Source organism: Motacilla alba, unplaced genomic scaffold (assembly GCF_015832195.1).
Source record: "Motacilla alba alba isolate MOTALB_02 unplaced genomic scaffold, Motacilla_alba_V1.0_pri HiC_scaffold_48, whole genome shotgun sequence".
Taxonomy (NCBI): domain Eukaryota; kingdom Metazoa; phylum Chordata; class Aves; order Passeriformes; family Motacillidae; genus Motacilla; species Motacilla alba.
Genome location: NW_024037590.1, coordinates 44304 through 66027, shown reverse-complemented (window position 1 = coordinate 66027; position 21724 = coordinate 44304). Strand labels below are relative to the sequence as shown.

Here is a 21724-nt window from a genome sequence, read left to right as displayed (position 1 = left end):
CCGGGGCCAAGGGGACGCGCGGCTCCAAAAGGGCCCGGTTTGGCTCTAAATCACCCAAAAGGGCCTCAAATGCAGCTGAAATTAGCCAGCTGTGGCAAAAAACCAGCCAAAGAAGATTAAAATTATCCAAAGGGGTCTAATACCCAACCAAAGGGGCCTAGAATTGCCCAAACTGGTTTACACCTCCCTCACAATGGCCTAAAATCACCCTTAAATCTCCAAAATGCGCCTAAAATCCACGCTGCACGTACCTGCTTCAGCCTCAAATCTCCCGAATGAGCCTCAAATTCATTCAGTTCTGCCAGAAATCACCCAAGTTGACCTAAAATCGCCCACACGTGCCTGAAACCAACACAAGAGGACCAAAAGTCATCCTAAACTACTTTGTTTGGTGTAAAGTCTCCCAAAGAAGCAAAAAATCTACTCAAATGAGCCCAAAATCACCAAAACCAGAGACCTAAAATCACTCACCCAGGATTAAATTCACTCACATGGGTGTAAAATCATCCAAAGGGATCCCAAATCCCGCCTCAACCCCACCAGATTGGGCCGAAATTCAGCCAAAGGGGCCTCAAATGCCCCCGCACAGGCTGGGGATCCCTGGCGGCAGCTGAAGCCCAGCCTAAAGCTGCCCCGCCCGGCCCAAAACGCCCCCGAGGGGCCGAGCCCGAGGCCGAGCCCGGCAGCGGCTCCGCGCTCGCTCCGGGCCCTCCGCGCTCGCTCCGGGCAGTTTTGGCCGCGGCCCCGGACGGGCCCGGGCGGGACTGGGAGGGAGCAGGGAGGGCTCGGCAGGGCTCGGCCATTTGGGGCTCGCTTGGCCTCGGGCCGTTGTGCTGGGAGTTGAGGGGCAGTCGCTGCGGGCTGTGCACACAATGATTGCCTTTGGGGCAGCTGGGCAATTTCGGGGGGTTGTGGATTCTGGGGGGTTCTATTGGTGCTTTGAGGGGGGGGTGTTTTTCTGGGAGAGTTTGGCGGCTTATTAATTTTTTTGGTTTCTTTTTTAAATTTGGGGGTTTTACTGGGATTTTGTGGGGTTGTCTGGAATTTTTAGGGGGGTTTTATTGGAATTTCTGGGGCATTTTGGGAGCCTTACTGGAATTTTCCAGGTGTTTAGATGGATTCTTTTGAGGTCTAGGTTGTTTGAGGAATTTTTGGGGGTTTTTTTTGTGGAATTTTTTGGGTTTTTTGGGTGTTGCCCAGATTTCTTTGGGTCTTGGGAGGATTTGTGGAGCTTCTGGGGGCTTTGGGGACATTTATGGGGGATTTGTGAGATTTAATTGGGATTTTGGAGAATTTGTTGGGATTTCAAGAGATTTTGTGGGCTTTAATTGGCATTCTAGGATGTCCTAATGGGATTATGTGAGATTTAATTGGGATTTCATGGGTTTTATTTGACTTTTGGGGCTTTTAAGGAGGTCTTGGGGCCTCTCAGCCCTTCCCTACACCCAGGTATAAACCCAAAGCCTCCCCCCAAAATTCCACTAAAACCCCACAAATCCCCTAAACATCCCAATGAAACCCTCCAAAACCCCAGAGAATCCCACAAAATCCCAGTGGAACCCACTGAAATTAAAAAACTCCCAAAAATTTCAATGAATCCCCCCTCAAAAAAACCCAAAAAACAAACAAAAACCAACCCCAATAAAATCGCCGAAAAACCAAAACGCCCCAAATTAACAAAAGTCCCCAAAATTGTGTAACCCCCCCAAAAAACCCAATAAATCTCTCCAAACACCCCAATAGTTCCCCCTAAACTCCAAACAAAATTCTCCAAAGCCCAAAAAAGCCGCCCCAAAATCCCCAAAAACCCACCCCAAACCCCAGAATCCCCCCACACTCCCTGGGGCCATCCTGGCTCAGGGGCACCGGCCGGTGGAACAGGAGCCGCTTCAGGGGGCCCTCGGAGCTTTTTGGGGAGGGGGCACCATGGGAGACCCCAAAAAACGGGGGAGGGGGAATGCCTGTTGTGCCCCCTCCCAAAAAAAAACCCCCAGACCCCGGTTCAGGGTGGGCCTGGGACCCCCCGGGACGCCTCCAGGAACCCCAAACCCCCCCAGAGCCCCCCAAGGTTGGCCCAGGATCCCCAAAGCCCCCCCAGAACCCCCTGAGAGCCCCCAGACCCCAATCGGGCCCAGCCCAGGCTGTCCCCTGAGACCCCCCCAGACCCTTCCCAAGGCCCCTCCCCAGATCCCCCCAGGACCCTTCCAGGACCCCCCAGCCCCTCCCAAACCCGGCCCAGGACACTCCAGGCCCCCCAAAACCCCTCCCCCAGACCCCCCAAAGAGCTCCCTACGACCCCTCCCCAAACCCCCCCGACCCCTCCCAGAGCCCCGCTCCAGACCCCTCCCGGCCCCCGGTGCCGCCTCAGCGCCCCCGGCCCCTCCCCAGACCCCCCGGGGGCCCGGCCCCGGCGGCCGAGGGGCGCCGCCTGCGGCTCGCCTCTGATTGGCCGCAGCGGCGCGGCGGAGGCGGGCGTTGCTGAGGGGAGCCGCGCGGTGATTGGGTGGTTCGGGGAAGTGCGGCGCGGTGATTGGTTGGTTCGGGGCGCGGCGCAGGGATTGGCTGGGGGAGCCCGCGCGCGCGGCGGAGGCGGGAGATGTTGAGGACAGAGCTGCTGAGGCGGAGCTGAGGTGGGGCCGGGGGAACCTGGGGGGCTGTGACAGGGAATAGGGGGTGTGCGGTGGGTTTGGGGGGGAGTGAGGGGGCTCTAGGGAGCTTTGGGGGAAGCTTGACAGGGTCTGGAGCGTTCTCAGGTGGGTTTAGGGCGATCTGAGGGGAATTGAGGCGGTCTGAGGGGATTTTGGGGGGATTGCGAGAGGAACTGAGGGGGTTTCTGAGGGGATCTGGAGGTTTCTGAGGTGGGTCTGGGGGGCATGTATGGGAGTCTGAGGGGATTTTATTGGGTTTGGGGGGATTGAGGGGTCTGAGAGGGATTTGGGGCAGTCTGATGGGATTTGGGAAGTCTCAAGTAGGTCTGGGGTCAATTTTGCGGGGAACTGGGGGGTCTAAGAGTAATTGGGGGGGGGTTTGGGGGGCCAGGGTGGTCCTGGGCCAACCTTAGGTGGAGTCTGGGAGGTTTGGGGTTCCTGGAGGGGTCCTGGGGGAGATTTGGGGGTACCGGGGGGTCCCAGGCCCACCCTGAACGGGGATCTGGGTTTTTTTTTTGGGAGGGGGCACAACAGAGGCTCCCCCTCCCCCGTTTTTGGGGGTCTCCCATGGTGCCCCCTCCCCAAAAAGCTCCGAGGGCCCCCTGAAGCGGCTCCTGTTCCACCGGCCGGTGCCCCTGAGCCAGGACGGCCCCAGGGAGTGTGGGGGGATTCTGGGGTTTGGGGTGGGTTTTGGGGGATTTTGGGGCGGCTTTTTTGGGCTTTGGAGAATTTTGTTTGGAGTTTAGGGGGAACTATTGGGGTGTTTGGAGAGATTTATTGGTTTTTTTGGGGGGGTTACACAATTTTGGGGACTTTTGTTAATTTGGGGCATTTTGGTTTTTCGGCGATTTTATTGGGGTTGTTTTTTGTTTGTTTTTTTTGTTTTTTTTGAGGGGGGATTCATTGAAATTTTTGGGAGTTCTTTTTAAATTTTGGTGAGTTCCACTGGGATTTTGTGGGATTCTCTGGGGTTTTGGAGGGTTTCATTGGGATATTTAGGGGATTTGTGGGGTTTTAGTGGAATTTTGGGGGGAGGCTTTGGGTTTATACCTGGGTGTAGGGAAGGGCTGAGAGGCCACGAGATCTCCTTAAAAGCCCCAAAAGTCAAATAAAACCCATGAAATCCCAATTAAATCTCACAGAATCCCATTAGGACATCCTAGAATCCCAATAAAAGCCCACCAAATCTCTTGAAATCCCAACAAACTCTCCAAAATCCCAATTAAATCTCACAAATCCCCCATAAATGTCCCCAAACCCCCCAGAAGCTCCACAAATCCTCCCAAGACCCAAAGAAATCTGGGCAACACCCAAAAACACCAAAAAATTCCACAAAAAAAAGCCCCAAAAATTCCTCAAACAACCTAGACCTCAAAAGAATCCATCTAAACACCTGGAAAATTCCAGTAAGGCTCCCAAAATCCCCCAGAAATTCCACTAAAACAACCCAAAATTTCCAGACAACCCCACAACATTCCCAGAAAATCCCAGTAAAACCCCCCGAATTTAAAAAAGAAACCAAAAAAATTAATAAAACGCCAAACTCTCCCAGAAAAACACCCCCCCCTCAAAGCACCAATAGAACCCCCCAGAATCCACAACCCCCCGAAATTGCCCAGCTGCCCCAAAGGCAATCATTGTGTGCACAGCCCACAGCGACTGCCCCTCAACTCCCAGCACAACGGCCCGAGGCCAAGCGAGCCCCAAATGGCCGAGCCCTGCCGAGCCCTCCCTGCTCCCTCCCAGTCCCGCCCGGGCCCGTCCGGGGCCGCGGCCAAAACTGCCCGGAGCGAGCGCGGAGGGCCCGGAGCGAGCGCGGAGCCGCTGCCGGGCTCGGCCTCGGGCTCGGCCCCTCGGGGGCGTTTTGGGCCGGGCGGGGCAGCTTTAGGCTGGGCTTCAGCTGCCGCCAGGGATCCCCAGCCTGTGCGGGGGCATTTGAGGCCCCTTTGGCTGAATTTCGGCCCAATCTGGTGGGGTTGAGGCGGGATTTGGGATCCCTTTGGATGATTTTACACCCATGTGAGTGAATTTAATCCTGGGTGAGTGATTTTAGGTCTCTGGTTTTGGTGATTTTGGGCTCATTTGAGTAGTTTTCTTGCTTCTTTGGGACACTTTACACCAAACAAAGTCGTTTAGGATGACTTTAGGCCCTCTTGTGTTGGTTTCAGGCACGTGCGCGTGATTTTAGGTCAACTTGGGTGATTTCTGGCAGAACTGAATGAATTTGAGGCTCATTCGGGAGATTTGAGGCTGAAGCAGGTACGTGCAGCGTGGATTTTAGGCACATTTTGGAGATTTAAGGGTAATTTTAGGCCATTTTGAGGGAGGTGTAAACCAGTTTGGGCAATTCTAGGCCCCTTTGGTTGGGTATTAGAGCCCTCGGATAATTTAAATCTTCTTTGGCTGGTTTTCGGCCACAGCTGGCTAATTTCAACTGCATTTGAGGCCCTTTTGGGTGATTTAGAGCCAAACCGGGCCCTTTTGGAGCCGCGCGTCCCCTTGGCCCCAGCCCTTTCCCCTCACAGTTCCCACCCTTTCCTTGCCCCCTTTCCCCTCAGGGTTGGGCCTTGGGGAACGGGGAGGAGGAGGAGGGAGGGAGGAAGAGGCCGAGCGGCAGCAGGAAGAGCAGGAGAAGGGGACAGAAGGAATCTGGTGCCTCTGGCGCTGCCTGAAGTGGCCGCAGCCCCGGGAGCATCGCCCCCCGTGCCGCAGGTGCCCGGGCAGGGGGAGCTGGGCCCAAATCTGCCGGGGGGTGCCTGGCTTTGGGGTTTTTTGGGGGGGATGTTTGGAGCTGGCAGGGCTGCAAAGCCGAGCCGCAGATGGCCCTCGGGGGGACATCGGGGGTCCCCAGGAGGTGTTTTTGGGGTGTCCTGGGGCTGGGAGTGGCTGCTCCCAGTATGAGCCCAGTTGGTCCCAGTCACTCAATATGATGATGCAATTTGGTCCCAGCAAGGACCCAGTTGCTCCCAGTTTGTCCCACTTTGATCCAGTCTATTCTCAGTTCCTCTCAGTTGCCCCCTGCATAGACCTAGTCACTCCCACTATGATCCCATCACTCCCACTTGTTCCCAGTTCCCCCAGCACATTCCCAGTGTGGTCCCAGTTACCACCATATGGTCTCAGACACTCCCAGTATATCCCAGTTGCCTCCAACATGCCCGTAGTCATTGCCAGGCACTCCCAGTTAGCTCACTGTGGTTCACTTGACCATAGTTCTATCCCAGTTGCTCCCAGTTCCTCTAATAACAGCTCCCAGCATGGGCCCAGCTGTTCCCAGTGTGGTTCCATCACTCCACTGTGGTTACAGACCCTCCCAGTATGGTCCCAGTTGAACCCAGTTGCCCCTGCTATAGTCCCAGTCACTCCCCAGATGATCCCAGTCCCTCCCAGCATGGTCCCGCTCACTTCCAGTTGCCCCCAGGGTGGTCCCAGTTCTCCCCAGCATGGTCCCAGTTGTTCCCAGGGAGGTTCCAGTCCCCCCAGGATGGTCACAGACACTCCCAGTATATCCCAGTTGCCCCCAGCATGTCTGCAGTCATTTCCAGGCACTGCCAGTGGCCCCAGTAAGGTGTCAGTTATCCCAGTGTGATCCCCCAGTCATGCCCAGAATATCCCAGTTGCCTCCAGCATGCATCCAGTCCTTCCCAGTTGCTCCAGTTTGCTTGCAGCATGATCCCAGTTTCTCTCAGCTGCTCCCAGTAGCCCAAAGTGGGATCCCAGTTGCTCGGTTTCAACCCCAGGATGATCCCAGGAAGCTCCAGTTTGATCCCAGTCACATGCCAGCCCTCCCAGGGTGGTGCCAGTATAATCCCCGTTGCTTCCAGTCTCTCCCAGTGTGGTCCCAGCTGCCTCCAGCATGGTTCCAGTTGCTTCCTGGATCAAGCCAGTCAGTCCCAGTCTGATGCCATTTGCTCCCAGCGTGCTCCCAGTTGCTCCCAGTCAGGCCCAGTGTGGGGGATGATGTGCAGGGTGTGTTCCCAGTCACTCTCAGATCCTCCCAGTGTCAGTCCAGTCCCTCCCAGTATGATCCAAATGTGAGCCCAGTGTGCTCCCAGTGGCTGCCAGTATGAACCAGTTGTGCTCCACATGGTTCCAGTTGCTCTTTTGCACCCTCCCTTTTGTTCCAGTCAGTCCCTGTGTAGCCCAGTTCCCTGCAGCATGTTCCCAGTCAGTCCCAGTTTGTTCCAGTAGGATCCCATTTGCTGCCAAGCACTCCCAGTCAGCCTCAGAGTAGTGGCACTGACTGCCAGGATGATCCCAGTCACCTCCAGCATGATCCCAGTTGATCCCAGTATAAGCCCAGTTGTTTCCAGTCACCCCCAGCATGCAGCCAGTCACTCCCAGTTGTTCCCAGTTGGGTTTTTGGGGGATGTTTGGAGAATGCAGCAGTCCAAGGCTGAGCGGGAAAGGCCCCTTGGGGGGACATTGGGGGTGCCGGTGGCGGCTGCCGGCAGAGGCAGCCTGGAGGAGCAGAGCCCTGTGTCCGCCAGGAGCCCAAAGTGGGGAGCCCAGAGAGGGGGGAGCGGCGCCATTGGCGGGAGCCTCAAGAGCCCGGAGAGGGGCAGGGGGGACTCCTTGGAGCCCCTGCAGCCCAAAGCAGAGAGTGAGGGGAGAAGGGAGCCCAAAAGGGAGCCCAGAAAGCCCCGGCATCCCTGCATGGGGAGAGCGGAGAGGGGGGAGCTTTTGGGATTGCTGGGACTGCCAGCAGCCTGGGCAGGGCGGGCACCCAGGAGAAGGGGGACCCCCAATCCAAGCGTGACCCCAGCAGCTGGGACAGGGGGAACCCTGAACACCAGAGGGGAGGGAGCAGGGACAGGGAACTCCTGGGAGGCTTTTCCAGGGCTGAATCTTGGTGTTTAATAAAAGTCTTTGGAGGTTTTATTGGCTCCACATGCCTCGTGATCTCTAGAGCTGGACTTGGGCATGGGGACCTTCAAACTCACCATGCTCATCCCTTGTTTTCCCCAAACCAGGATTTCCCATTACCAAGCCCTGGGAGGCTGTGAGGAAGAGGAAGATGCCCCGGGACACTCAGGCAGGTGAGGAAGAAGTCAGTGCCCCTTTGCCCCTGTGTCCTGCTCCATCTCCCAGCCCAGCAGGGCCCCGGCTGCAGCACAGCCCCTGTGCCGGGGACGCCCTGGGGCATCTCCTTGCCCTTGCCTGTGGCCCGGAGGCAAATGCCATCCTCTGCTTGTCCTTCCTCCCCCAGAGCAGGAGCTGAGGCTGGAGAGCAGGGAGGACAAATCCCCGGGGCAGAAGCTCGTGGCAGAGGCCGTTTGGAGCGGCTCCACGGCGCAGGAAGGCAACGGGGAGGAAAAGGCCCGGAGATGCCGCACGAGGAGGGGCTGCAAAGGCAGATGGCGGCGATCTGAGGGGGAAAGACCCAGCCTGGGCCGGGAAGGCGGCCGGAGATGGAGCCAGAGCTCGGAGCTGGTGCTCCATGAGCAGCTCCATGATGGGGAGAAGCCCCACACGTGCGTGGAGTGTGGGAAGAGCTTCAGGTGGAGCTCTGAGCTGATCAAGCACCAGAGGAGCCACACTGGGGAGAGGCCCTACGTGTGTGATCAGTGCAGGAAGAGGTTTCAGACCAGCTCTGATCTCCTCGTGCACCAGCGCACGCACACAGAGGAGAGGCCCTTCCACTGCCCCGACTGCGGGCAGGGCTTCAGGCACAACGCCCATCTTGTCAGGCACCGGCGCATCCACACTGGGGAGAGGCCCCACGAGTGTGAGGAGTGTGGGAAGAGCTTCAGGCAGAGCTCCCACCTGATCCACCACCAGAGGACCCACACTGGGGAACAGCCCTATAAGTGTAGGGAATGTGGGAAGAGCTTCAGCCAGTGTTCTACCCTGATCCAGCACCAGAGGACCCACACTGGGGAGAGGCCCTACGAGTGTGATCAATGCAGGAAGAGGTTTCGGATCAGCTCCAGTCTCCTCCGGCACTATTGGATTCACACAGAGCAGAGGCCCTTCTGCTGCCCCGACTGCGGGAAGGGATTCAGGCACAACTCCACCCTCATCACCCACCGGCGCATCCACACTGGGGAGAGGCCCTACGAGTGTCCCCAGTGTGGGAAGAGCTTCTCCTGCAGCTCTGCCTTGACCCGACACCAACGGAGGCACCGGTAAGGGAAGCCCTTACTGATTTCTGTCCCGTTCATTCTCAGTCAGCTCTGTTTGCAGAGTGCCGCCTTCAGATGATTAAATTCTTATAAAAATCCCATTTTTTACATCATCCAACCCAAACAATCCAAAACCAATATCCAAGTAAAACCACCCACCCACAAATAAATTTTTAAAAATAATTTTAATTGGTTTAGAGTACTCAAGGGTGTTGTTAAAGTTCAGTTGTTTGGTTAAAATGTATGAGAAATTATGATGGTGTTTGGTTTTGTGTTTGGTGTATTTGTAATAGGAATTGTTTTACTAAGGTGGGTTAGATTGTATGCTTGGTTTTTTAGATATTTTTTATCTAAAGTCTATTGGTTATTGAGTTAAAACCTTCAAAAGGTATTTTTTTGTATATAATTTATTTATATGTATTGGTAATGTTACAGTAATAGCTGTTGTTGTTTTGCTTGAATCATTGGAGTATTGTAAGGAAGAGTTGAAATTATTATATTTCATTTTTATTCAAGTTTATTTCATTCTAAGTAGAATTTATTTAATTGAAATGTTATTGTAATTTGTTAAGAGGATAGGAAGGAAGTTCAAGGGCAGGAACATTTTTTCCTGGCTGGGAACTGGAATTCCAGACCCTGGGAGTGTGAGCAGGACCACCCAGACTGGGATCAAACATGGGCTGGGAGCACATGGGATGGGACCGAACAGATCAGGACGACACAGACTGGGATAAACTGGGCTGGGATTATATGGGCTGGGATGGCACGGGCTGGGATGGCACGGGCTGGGAAAAAGCATTGGCTGCCCTTGGCTCCTTTGGCTCCCATCCAGGGCTAAAGGCGGCCCCACCAAGCTGGCTGGATCCTGTTTGGGGGTCCCATCCCCTCTTTTCCCGCGCTCTGCCGCCCCTTCCCCATCGTTGTCCCAGTCCCCAGTCCCCTCCCCCATGCTCGGTTTTGGGGGCACCCCCAAAATGGGGAGGCTCCCCGGAGCCCTTCGGAGCCGCCAGCAATGGGCTGGAAGCGGCAGCAGCCGCCCCAGCAAGGGATCGAAGGCTCCGCGCCGGGAATGGGGGAGGCTCTGGGGATGGCTCCGATCCGCACTGGGGCGGGCTGCGATTGAGGGAGGCTCCGTTCAGCGGCTGCGGAGGGGCTGCGGCTGGGGAGGGGCCCGCGATTGTGGGCATGGCTCCATCCCGGGACTGGGCCGGGCTCTCTGCCCTTCCCGATCCCAATCTCGTTCCAGTTCGCAATCCCGATCCTGCCGCTGTTTCCAGGGAATGGCTCCGATCTCAACCCCGACCCCAAACCTGGGGGGGGTCAAACATTGGGGTCAAACACGCGAAATCTTGGGGTCAACTTCCCCCGACCCCAAATCCTGGGGTTTGAAACATCTGGGATGTCCAACTGCCCTGATCCCAAAGTTTGGGGTCAAACCCCCTGATCCCCAAATCCTGGGTACAAAAACCCCCAAATCCCAAACCCCCAAATCCTGAACCCGTGAGCCCCGAGATGTCAAACCAGCCCAAACCCCAAATTTTAGGATCAAACCTCCCCAATCCCCGCAGTTTGGAGCCATGACCCCCCCAATCCCCAACCCCCCAAACCCACTCCAGCCCTGGGGGCACAGTGGGATTTGTTTGGAGTTTGTTTGGGGTTGTTTGGGGTTTGTTTGGGGCAGTTCCAGGTGCAATGTCTGCAGAGAGACCCTGGGTACAATGCTGGGGAAAAAAAGGGGGATTGGGGTGGGAATCGGGGGATTCAGGATGGGGAAAGATTCTGGGTGGGGAAAAGGGGATTTGGGGTGGGGAAAGGGGATTTGAGGTGGAGATTTTGGGTGGAAAAGGGATTTGAGGACACACAAAAGATTTGGGGTAGAAAAAGGAGAATTTGTGGTGGGAAAAGGAAATTTGGGGAGGACAAGAAGGATTAGGGGTCAACTAAAGAGATTAGGGATGAAAAGAGATTTTGGCATTGAGAAAAAAGGAGGATTTGGAATAAAGAAAGGAGGATTTGGGCTGAGCTGAATTTACCTGGGGTAGCAGGGGAGCGGGGGGCGGATTAGGGCAGGGTCAGGACCATTTTGAGGGCAGTTTTCTGGGATTTTGGAGTATCTCTCTGGGATTTGGGATCAGTTTTAGGGGATTTAGGGTGTTTAGGGGTGGTTTAGAGGGATTTCAGAATATTTCTATGGGATTTAGGGTGTTTCTTTGGGGTTTTGGGGTGTTTCTATGGGATTTTGGGACAGCTTGAAGGGATTTGAGGTGTTTTGGGGCAGCTTCAGGGTATTCAGGTGCAATTTCAAAGGATTTTGGGGATGTTTGGAGGGATTTGGTGTGTTTTGGGGTAGGTTTTGGGTATGTAGGGGCGGGTTTGGGGCAGTTTTTCAGGATTTTGGGGTGTTTCAGGCCTGGTTTCTTGGTTGTTGGTTTTTTTGGGGGGTTTGGGGTGTTTTGGTGGGGTTTGGGGTGTTCTGGGTCCCTTTTTGGCCAAGGAGCTCTGTGGAGGATCAGTAACGGGCCATCACGCCATGATCAGTGTGATCAAGTGCAGCTGATTTATTGCAAACAGCAAGCCATATTTATACTGTGTGCTGCTGTTCACGCCTCAAGCTAATACAGGATTGGTCAAATCCTTCTACGCATGCAGTTTAATATTTCAGTTAATTTTAGTCTTTCTTCTCCCTGCGTCTCGCTGTGGTTTTCTTGTCTGCCTTTGCATCCTGAACCGTGTGCTTTTCTTTCTCATGGGAAAAAACCATCCATCTTGGCCAGGAACCCATGGCCAAACCTGGGCATTCCCTATATCCATGGATAGCTCCCAGACCAAAGCTGCCAGGACTGACAAGTCTGGCTGGCCTTGGCTTCCTGAGGGCTGGCCCTCATCTGCCTCTGAAACCCTGGGGCTCGGTGCTTTCCTTCCTAATAAAAAGAACTCTTCTTCCTGTCCAGGCACCCACAGCCAAAACTGAGATTCCACCCCCAAAATGCCCTCAGTGCAAGGACAGCCTCTAGACCAAAGGTGCCAGGAGAGACAGGTCTGGCTGGCTTGGCCTGAGGGTGGCCACCTCTCATCTTCTTCCAAAACACTTGGACTTTACTGTCCTATGGGAAAAAACCATCCATCTTGACCACGGCCAAAACTGGGATTCCACCTCCAAAGCTCTGTACATCCAAGGATTGCTCCCAAGTGGAAGCTGCCAGGACAGACAGGTCTGGCTGCCCTTGGCCTGCTGCCCAAACACTGGGGCTCGGTGCTTTCCTTCCTATGGAAAAGAACCGTCCTTCTCCTCCGGGTGTCCATGTCTGAAATTGGGGTTCCGCCTCCCAAATTCCCCATATCCCAGGGTTGCTGCCAGGCAAAATCTGCCAGTACCGTCAAGGCTGGCTGGCCTTGGCCTCTGGTGGCTGCCCCTGCGACACTGGGGCTGGGTTCTTTCCTTCCCATGGAGATCCCTGTGACACTGTGGGGACCTCCTGGAACCAAGGGGATCCTTGTGGCACCTCTGGAGCCCATGGAACCCAGGGGATCCTTGTGGCACCTCTGGAGCCCATGGAACCCAGGGGATCCTTGTGGCACCTCTGGAGCCCATGGAACCAAGGGGATCCTTGTGGCACCTCTGGAGCCCATGGAACCCAGGGGATCCTTGTGGCACCTCTGGAGCCCATGGAGCCAAGGGGATCCTTGTGGCACCTCTGGAGCCCATGGAGCCAAGGGGCCATGGTGACACAGCGGGGCTTCATGGACCCAGAGACCAGTATGGCTCTGTGGGGCCTGATGGAAGCATGGAGACCATTCCCACCCTTCAGGGCCTCGTGTCACCAAGGGGCCATTATGACACCTCAGGGCCTCATGGCAGCAAGGGACCATTGGGATACTGTGGGGCCCCATGGAGCCCAGGGAAGATGGACCAGGTCTGGCTGGCTTGGCCTCCCAGGGGCCACCTGACAGGTCTGGCTGATCTTGGGATGTTGTCCTAGTTTAGGGCAAATTTGGAAGAAAACCTGCAAAAGGAGGCCCCTCCAGAAAGCAAACCCACACAGCCCCTCCCCCCAATGGGTTCGGGAAGGATTCCACAGAGAGAAGTGGAAAGAACCTCTTTATTTAACAGGCACAGCACCCCCAGCACACAGCATGAACAATACCGGATGATAACACTCCTTCACCACTCTGAAAAGGATGACAAATTCAGAAAGTCTCTCTTGGGGGGTGGTTGCTCTGTTGTCAGTCCCTCCGGCGCTGGGGATGGCTGCTGCAAGCCACGAGGTGCAAGCTCTCGGTGTTTCCAGGTCCCAGTCCAGAGCAGGTTCGAGTAGTTCCAAAAAGGGAAGGAAAAAAAAAGGGAAAAAGGAAAAAAAAGAAAAAGAAAAAGAAAAAAAACAGTCCAGGGAAAAAAAAATTGGACTGCTTAGCTAAACTAACTAATGAGCAGAAGCAAAAGCAAAAGCAAGAGCGAAGCAGGAGCAAGCAGAAGCCAGAGCAAGAGCAAAGCAAAAAGCCCAGCAAAAAGCAAAAGCCGCACTATGTACTCCCTGTCTCTGTGTCCCGCCAGCCGTGGGGGAGCGGGCAGATAACAAAACCCAAAACAAAACATTCGCTCTTCAGAGCCAGTCTTGAAGGCACAGAACATAATATCCAGCATAAACAGAACACACAAATGGGGATACAAGCATCATAACGTCACCCTAGGACAAAGCCGTGTGGAGTTTCCTTGCCTGCCTGCTGCTACCAGCCAACATACAGCTTAGCGGGCCCGGGGGGACCCCTGGGGCCCCTTAAACAAACAGCAACAATCTTGGTTGATTTAAATTTGTTTATTTACTCTTTTTTGTCATCAAAATAAAATATATAAAAATAAAAAGTTGTCATCAAAATTTAAAGATACAATCAAAACACATGTACATACGTAACTATCAAGCCTAACACATAAATCCTATTCTTCAAATGCTCTTCATGCAGGCAGCAGATTCTTCCTGAGCTTGGAGGAAAGAGAGCTCTTCTGGACGGAAGGCAAGGACTTTGTGGGTAAGGGAACATGGGAATTGTCCAGAGAAAACTTCTCAGTAAGACTAACCAGTCAGATCTGCAAAATGGAGACACAAAGTAGAACAGAGGCCATGATGCAAACATAAAGCAGCTAAAGCTCCATATTTCATGGGACAGACTTCCTGCACACTTCTAAACAGCTGCACAGGGAAACAGGCTCCTGCTGGCACTCACGGGAGGCAGGCCAGGGCAAAACCCTGACCCACTTCCACAGAGCTAGCACAGGAACACCCTGGCCTCTGGGCTGCCCTGGGACAGCAGGGAGCCCAGAGCCCTGTGCTTTCCAGGAATGGCTCAGCTGCACATGCCCCCTCCTGCTCCTCTCCGTGCCCCACAGCTCAGCAGCCCTACAGCTCCACGGGGCACTGGCAGCAGCCCAGCTCATTGCAGGGGGCACAGGCAGGGCACAGCTGTTCCCTGGGAATGTGCACAGGCTCTCTGGGCTGCCACAAGACCCTTTCTCCCACCAGAGAGCGGCCCAGCTCCCCCCTCACCTCTGTGTGAGGCTGAGCCATGATCGCCTTCACCTTGTCCTCACTCTGGAGTTGCTTCAGGCCCCCCTGCCATGACTAGGAAGGGCGATGGAGAGAGCGGGGGCAGATGCACACCCGCCCTTAGTATTCCGTCATTTTTGGCACAGCTAAAAAGGCAAATCCGCAGGTGTCCAACTCAGCACTTCCTCAGCTTTCTGGAGAACATCACGCCTTCACCAGCCCAACATTTTGGAGAGGCTTTCCCGCACATGTGGAGGCTTGCTGGCAGCACATTTCTTCAGCTTGGTGCCCATCCCCTTGTAGAGGGCAGAGGCAAGCTTGGTGGCCACAGTGCGGACATTGGCACTTCGGACAGGCAGCGCCTTGTTCTCCAGGAAGGACCAGAGCACGGGCAGGGCGTAGCGCTGGACCACTTCAGGGCTGCTGGCATAAACCCACTCCACAAGCACTGCCGGGAGAGAGACACAGCTTCTTAACCACCAACCTTAATGCCAACAAGGCTCTCCCTCTGCTTTTGCTTCTTGCAAGCCTCTCTGGCTAAGTTCAGCAAAACAGCACCCAGAGCCCCATGATCCAGAAACGGGCAAAGCAGCTGATCATCCTTGAAACAGAGCCACCAGCCCCTCAGGACTAATTTCTCCAACCAGAGCCTTGTTCCTGTGGCAGACTTCGTACCTTTACTACATTATTTCACAATCTCTTTCTGCATGAACAATGAATGAAGTGTCAAAGTGCCTTTTATTCCCATTAAGAAGTTGTCTAAACCCACACTGAAGATTTGCAAATGCACCGTAGAGAGGAAATGGAGAGATTTCTAATAAAAGGGATGATTCCATTTTTGTAACGTTGATGTCAAGTGCCAGATGTCTCATCTGGCTCTTCCCTTTGCTCAGTGGCACACAGCAAAGGGCAGTATTAGAACACACCTCAAAACTCCAGCCCAGCAGCGATGGCTGCTGCTTGACAGCTGGATTAGAAACATCAGTGACTAGCTGGTGTCCTTGGCAGAAGGCTTTTGTGGCTTCCAACAAACTGCTGTTTCAAACCTCAGGGTGTCTTAGATAATTACCCAGACCCCATTGCTGTGGCATTTGAGCATCTCCACATTTTAATGCCACTTCCCCTCCCCATGGTAATGGCCTTTTTTCTTATAATGTCCACTGAAATAGGGGCATAGAGGGAGAAAAATGCCACACAGGGGACTGAAATTTAACCAAACCACAAGTGTTTTCTCTTATTGTCTCTGAAATCTGCTCTCTGCTCATTTTCTGAACTGAACTATATCAAACACAGACAAAAATTTACTACCAACAGGCTTCTAGCATGGCAGATTTGGCTGAGAGATCAAAACCTGAAATGCTCTGGAGACCATTCTTATTTTCTGATCAGGCATCATGTTATCTAGCAGCCATTTAATATTCTGTGGTGGAAGAGACTTCATTTTCTCTATGCTGGTAATCCAGCAGCAGTCATCAACATTGAAACAGCTCCTGAAAGTACCCAAAACCAATTCTGCTAAGCGGGAAAGGGTTATGGTACCCATCTTAAAATGAGAATTCATTTGAGTTTAAATGCAATTAAAGACATCGGTGACTGTTGAACATGAGGAACAGCTGTCTGTTCCTACTCAATCTCAGAGAGAACATCTGCTTTTTCTGAAGTAGTCCCAATTTATGGTTAATTCCTTTATTTGGAAAAGAGATCAAAAGAACTGCAGAACTAAATTCCCTATTGCTGGAGATGGACTTTATTCAAATGCTCTTTAAAGGGCCTTTGACATCCCCAATGGCTGAACATGCCCTTTTGAGATTCCTAATGAGGACACAAAGTGTATGAAACCTTGCATTCAAAGATGTTGGCCTAATTAGCAGTGGATTTAGCCCCAGTTAAAGCAAGGCTATCAATCGTCTTCTCTACTGTCTATTGAGATGATCATTTTTCCATTCCTTGGCTATTGCTGACATAGCAAACTCCTCTGAGGAATCAATTATCAGCTGCATTTGTAGCATTTTGGACAGCGCTGACACAGGCAGACACTGTTTGCACACCCTGAAATGCTCAGTCCAATGCCACTTTGACAGCACAGGCAGGGAGCCTCAGCACTCTGCTTCTGTCCCTCTGCCCCCAGAGGCTGCCCTGCACTGAATCCGTGCCTCTAATACATCTGTTGAGTTTTCACCTAAGCTGTGACCCCCAGGCTCTGCACGGTTCAGCCTCCAAACTTTCTGAGACAAAAACAAGAATTCTCTGAGGATAAAACTGATCCCCTGAAGCTGCATTTGCCACCATTTTTCCTACAAGGTCACAAATGTCCCTGAGCTTCCCAGAGAGGAGCCAGCTGGGGTATTTTTAGCCCCTCCCTTTCCTGGAGCTGGGTTCTGGAGCTGAGATGCCCCAGTGAGAGCTCAGCCCCGAGGCCGAGCGCCGCCCCCATCTCAGATGCTGCACAGCTCTGCAGCAGCCAGGGGAAACCTGCCAAATACACCTGCCATGGGTATTGGGCACGAGGGACAAGCTCAGCACCTCCTGATTTGGAGGAGCTACTCTAGTGTCTGTTCACAGGCATTCCCTGTAAAGACTCCCTGGGAAGACCTCTTGGCTTAGAAGGGGAGGCCGTACCTGTGATACGCTCGGTGACATCCAGCAGAGCTTGGCCACTCAGTTGATTCCATTGGTAGCTGAACTCTTTCAGCAGTGATACTTTATCTACAAGTGAAACACATGTTTCTGCTCACTCTTCTGAGGTCATAGGAGAAAGGACAGTGGGGAGGGAAAGGGCAGGGGCAGCCCCATTTTATAAAATAAAGTACATTTCTGCTGATTTTTGAATCCTTCTCTTCTTCCCTTCCAGCCTACTGGGCAAGCTTTTAAATTCCAAAAGAAAAGCTCTCCTTTCACATTTGTAAATCCAAACTTGTCTGCTGTACCAGGAGCTATGTTAAAACATTTCACACCAGGGACCTCAAGAGTTCAGTCACATGTAAGCAGTGAAAAGCTTTTGCATCCCAGAGCAAGAAGGAAGAAGCCCATACTTGGGACACAGAAAGGCACTGAGTCAGGCAGTTTGGGGGTTCACAGAGCAGCTGGGGAGGAGAAAGTGGAAACTCCCCTTGAAGACCTGCCTCTTCAGCACTCCTTTTTTCAGGCATATTTCCCCAGTGGGGCATTTTCAGAGCTGACATAAATCTCTGTGGCAAAGGAATTTAGAGCAGCCCTGGCCTATGGAGTTGTTTGCTACAGCCATCTTGCCCCATGCAAAACATCACGTGGAACAACATTGACAGCTGGGTTTATACCTGTTTGTTATAAAGAAATGAACTGGGCGAATCATAAGCTCCCCTTTGAAAACAGAAGACAAAGAAGAAAAGTGGAAAATAGGCAGCTAATGCCTATAATGTGGAGCCTTCCAGGTGGCTGCTCTGCAGAAGCTCTGGGGGTTCAGTGTCCCTTCATGCCAACAGCAAAGCTATTCATTTGGGAGGTCAAACGGGGCCCAAGCAAACTCCAAAACCCGCTTTGCCTCTGAATTGTAGCAAAGCTGTAGTCTGGAACTTGCTCTTCAGACAAGCAGCACAGAGCCAAGGGCTCCTGGGACTTTTGGGAAAGGCTGGTCACCTTCAAGCCTGTTGGGGGACTGGGGCATAAGGACTGCACCTCCACAGCTTCTGCTGGATGCCAGCTGGAGCGTTGCACAGACAACAGCAGCTATCAAGGCACTCAGCGTTCTCTTGTGTGGGAGAGACAGACGCAGTTGAGCAGAGTCCATGCCAGGGCTCAGCCTTACCTAAATGAGCAATGGCTTCTTCCAGGGCTTTCACAGCTGCGGCACGAACCCTGGGATCCTTGGAGTTCAGGTTCTTTGTTATTCCTTCCACCAAACCGATGATCACAGGGTTCAAGGCATCTTTCAGCACGCCTGTGATTTCAGCCAGCACGTCCAGCGCCTTCTGCTTCACTTTCTTGTGGCTGTCAGATATTCTCAGGACAAAATAATCAAAAATCTGTGAAGAGAACAAACAACATGAAGGCTGGATTCAAATGTCCTTGTTTGAAGAGTGGATGTAGCAGTCAGCAGTGTAAAAGAGGAAAGTGATCCTTTCTGTCAGCTCAGCACTTGCTTGCACAATTTCACTGTTTTCCTGGGGGCCACTCACTGGAATGGTGCCACAACCTCATGCTGGTGGAAAGATTTTCTTCAGGTTTTAAGAGGTTTGGCTGGGGACAGAATAGTTCCTATGCTACTTCTCTCCATCGATAAATCATTAAATCAATTCCATTTCTTAATGCTAAAGACAACCTTTGCTTTAGAAGGGTGGAAGCAGATGTTTACAATGCCTGGTTTTCTATACAGTTGCCTCAAGTACTGAGGCCAATTAGGATTTTGCCAAATCTATGGCTGGAGGAGATCTAAGTTTTCTTTTGTTTGTCTCAGAGGCAGTGTCGGGAGAAGTGCAGGGCTCTGATCAACTCTTCCAGGATCCAGACCATTTCTCTAAGTAACAGGTAGACTTCTGAAATTCAATGTGCTGTACAGCTCTCATTAGAGCAGCTTCAGTCCCTTGACAGCCACATCATCAGGCACCTTCTCCTGGAAAAAGGGAAAAAGCAGCTACTGGGAGGAGAAGGCAGAGATTAGTCCTTAGCTGTTTTCCTCTTTTTCCAAAGAGAAAAAAAAGACTCCCCCAGCAAGGGTGAGCACTGTCTTTACCAAGAGGAATAGGAACAAGGATGGAAATGAGTAGCCAGAGTTGTAGCTGTGCAAGACAAGATGGAGTATATAGAAGTATTCTTTAAAAAAACAACTGGGTTTATAAACCAACCCAGCCTGATCCTTCTCTTCCCTATGCAAACCCATTTTTGGTCTAGAGAATAACTGCCATGCCTTCAGTGGCGGGATTCCCTCCACTTAACCCAAGTGGGAGTAGGAGAGAGCAGCAGTTACACCAGCAGAAAATTCTGTCCTCCTCTGATGAACAGCATCAATAGGCACCTGCCAGACAAATACAGCTGGACTGAAATAACTTGTCCTGAAGCCTGGACCTGAATTAAATTTGTCTGGGAAAGAGGGACCAGCGTGTCCCAAACAGCCAGGATGGAGTGCCAAGACACACGGAATTAACTTCACAGCTACAGGCTCAGGAAAGGAGCTAAAGGAAAGGAACAGTGAAGATACCCTACATACTTGGACAATGTTAGTGGAGATGAGCTGGGGGCTGGTTTTACACAGGTCTTGGAGGAGTGCCACTCCTTCCAGCCGTGTCTGAAAGCCCTTGGCTTCCAGGAGATTGTAAAGCTTCTGGAGCAGCTCCGTTCCTTCCACAGCTGGAGGTAACGTGACCTGGGCTTTTGCAGGGTGTAGGAGGTGTCCATCAGAGGTAGATTTCACCCTGGGAAATAAAACCAAATGAAGACCTGTTGGTGATAATTATCATAGCATGGCATCCCCATCATGGAAATAATTACCATTGACTCCATGATTCCAGAAGGCTGATCAATCCCTTTATTATACTATACTATCCTATACTATACTATACTATACTATACTATACTATACTATACTATACTATACTATACTATACTATACTATACATATTAAGAAACTCATCGCCCTTGCAGACAGTCTGATGCAGACCAGATTGGTCAATTGAATCCAAACACCATCACCAGTGGCCAATTAAGAAATCACCCTTTGGCAAACAAATCTCCATGACACATTCCACATGTTCACAACAACAGGTGCAGCAAAGGGAAGATAAGACTTGTTTCTCATTCTTTTCTCTGATCTTCTCACAGCCTTCCCCAGGACAATGCCTGGGAAAGTTGTGCCTGCTGCTCTCTGTGGAGAGAGCTGCAGCCACAGGTAATACCTTCAGTTAATTGTGAGCAAAACATCTTCAGCAGCTTTCCTAATTATGTGATTTCAAGCTGGAAAATCATGAGGCTCTGAAGTGCGACGTGGACCTCGTGACAATCATTACAGGAGACAATCTGCAAGTAACATTCTCAGCAGTGCTCACTCAGGAAAACCAAGGATGAGGTGCATCTGATCTTTCTTCAGATGGCTGCCAAGGCACACAGGTCACATTGCTTTGTGGAGAAAGACAGACACTACTTCCAAGTTTAAATGCCTCCCCATATGGGACGTGTGTGTCTTATAATAAGGAAACTCATCACTCTGGAGAAGTGTCTCTACAACCAGGCATGACAACCTGGAGAAGTAGCTCGGATGCATCTGAGCAGATAAACAGGGCCATATTTGAAAGATTCAGAAAATCAGTAACGGAGATAAAACCAGAAGCCAGACACCCCAGAACTACACTCACATTTCATTTGCTTCCCTAGAGACCAGATCCACAGCTTAACAACACCACTGGGAACAATTCTCCTGGATCAACCTGTCTCTTCCATGAGCACGGGAAGATGCTAGCCATGCTACGGAGGCATGTGGTCACTTTCCTGCCACTGCTGAGCATGACAGAGCTAAATTAATCCCCTCTGTTATCAGAGGAGAACAGGTACAAGTAGCTCTGCAACTGCCATGAAGAGAGAGCAAGGAGCAAATTCCTGTCTTAAATGCTGATTGCAGCACAGCACAAAAGAAACCAAACATGCTGTCCATCAAGCAAATTGTAGGAAGGACAGGAATATCAAGACAAAAAGTCCACATTGAGACACCTGTTGACTGATGTTGCTCAGGAATTGCCTTGCTACTCACTACTCAAACTTGATACTGTTTGAGGGTAAGAAATCCATGATTCAGCCAGGCCAAACCACATGGATGAGAACCGCATCTCTGTGGAATGGCATCTTGCTTCTAGGCTGAGACTTCTCATCCAAGCACCCATCTGAAAAAGACTCCACTCAGATGAAAAAAAAGGCCCTGGTTGAATTTACTTGTCCCAAGTCAGGCAGCAGAAACGTGGCCCTGTCACAGCCTCCACAACACTGCCCTTGCCACTGCACTGGATCGTCTGAGCTGCAACCAATGGGTGCCTTTTTGTCTCCCAACTTTGTGAAAACCCCTCCAGAGAAGTTGTGTTCAGCCTAATGCAGAAGTAGACATTTTTTATCGTAGAGCATTTGTAGGGAAAGGAAACAATCTGTGGCACTGGTCACCTCTGCCAGAAGGATTTTCCTGAGGAGGAGACATGTAAAGCTTGTCATGTGCTTTGTCACATCTGACAAAAGTGCTCAGTACCGTTTACGAGAAGACAATGTGGCCTGGGGCTTCTTTGAGCCATCATTCCTCTTCTTCACTGGCTCCTTGACTGATGGGCGTTCACCCTTCTGGTTTTCCATCCCCTACAATGACATAGAGAAACCCCATCAATCTTTAGAGTACAAAATAGGAAATTCCCTGCTTAAAACACAAGTTAGAACCAGGACCACTGCTACCAAGGCTTAGGGAAAC

The 21724-nt window shown here is 52.1% G+C and overlaps 1 protein-coding gene across 1 annotated transcript in view; it reads left to right on the top strand.

The window, feature by feature from the left end:
• The window catches only part of LOC119696828 (zinc finger protein 883-like), a 252044-nt gene that overhangs the window by 195504 nt on the left and 34816 nt on the right, over positions 1–21724 (top strand). The window contains exon 3 of the mRNA XM_038126667.1: positions 8050–8721. Within this exon, the coding sequence (XP_037982595.1) occupies positions 8050–8721 (672 nt within the window). The remainder of the gene's footprint in view (positions 1–8049; positions 8722–21724) is intronic.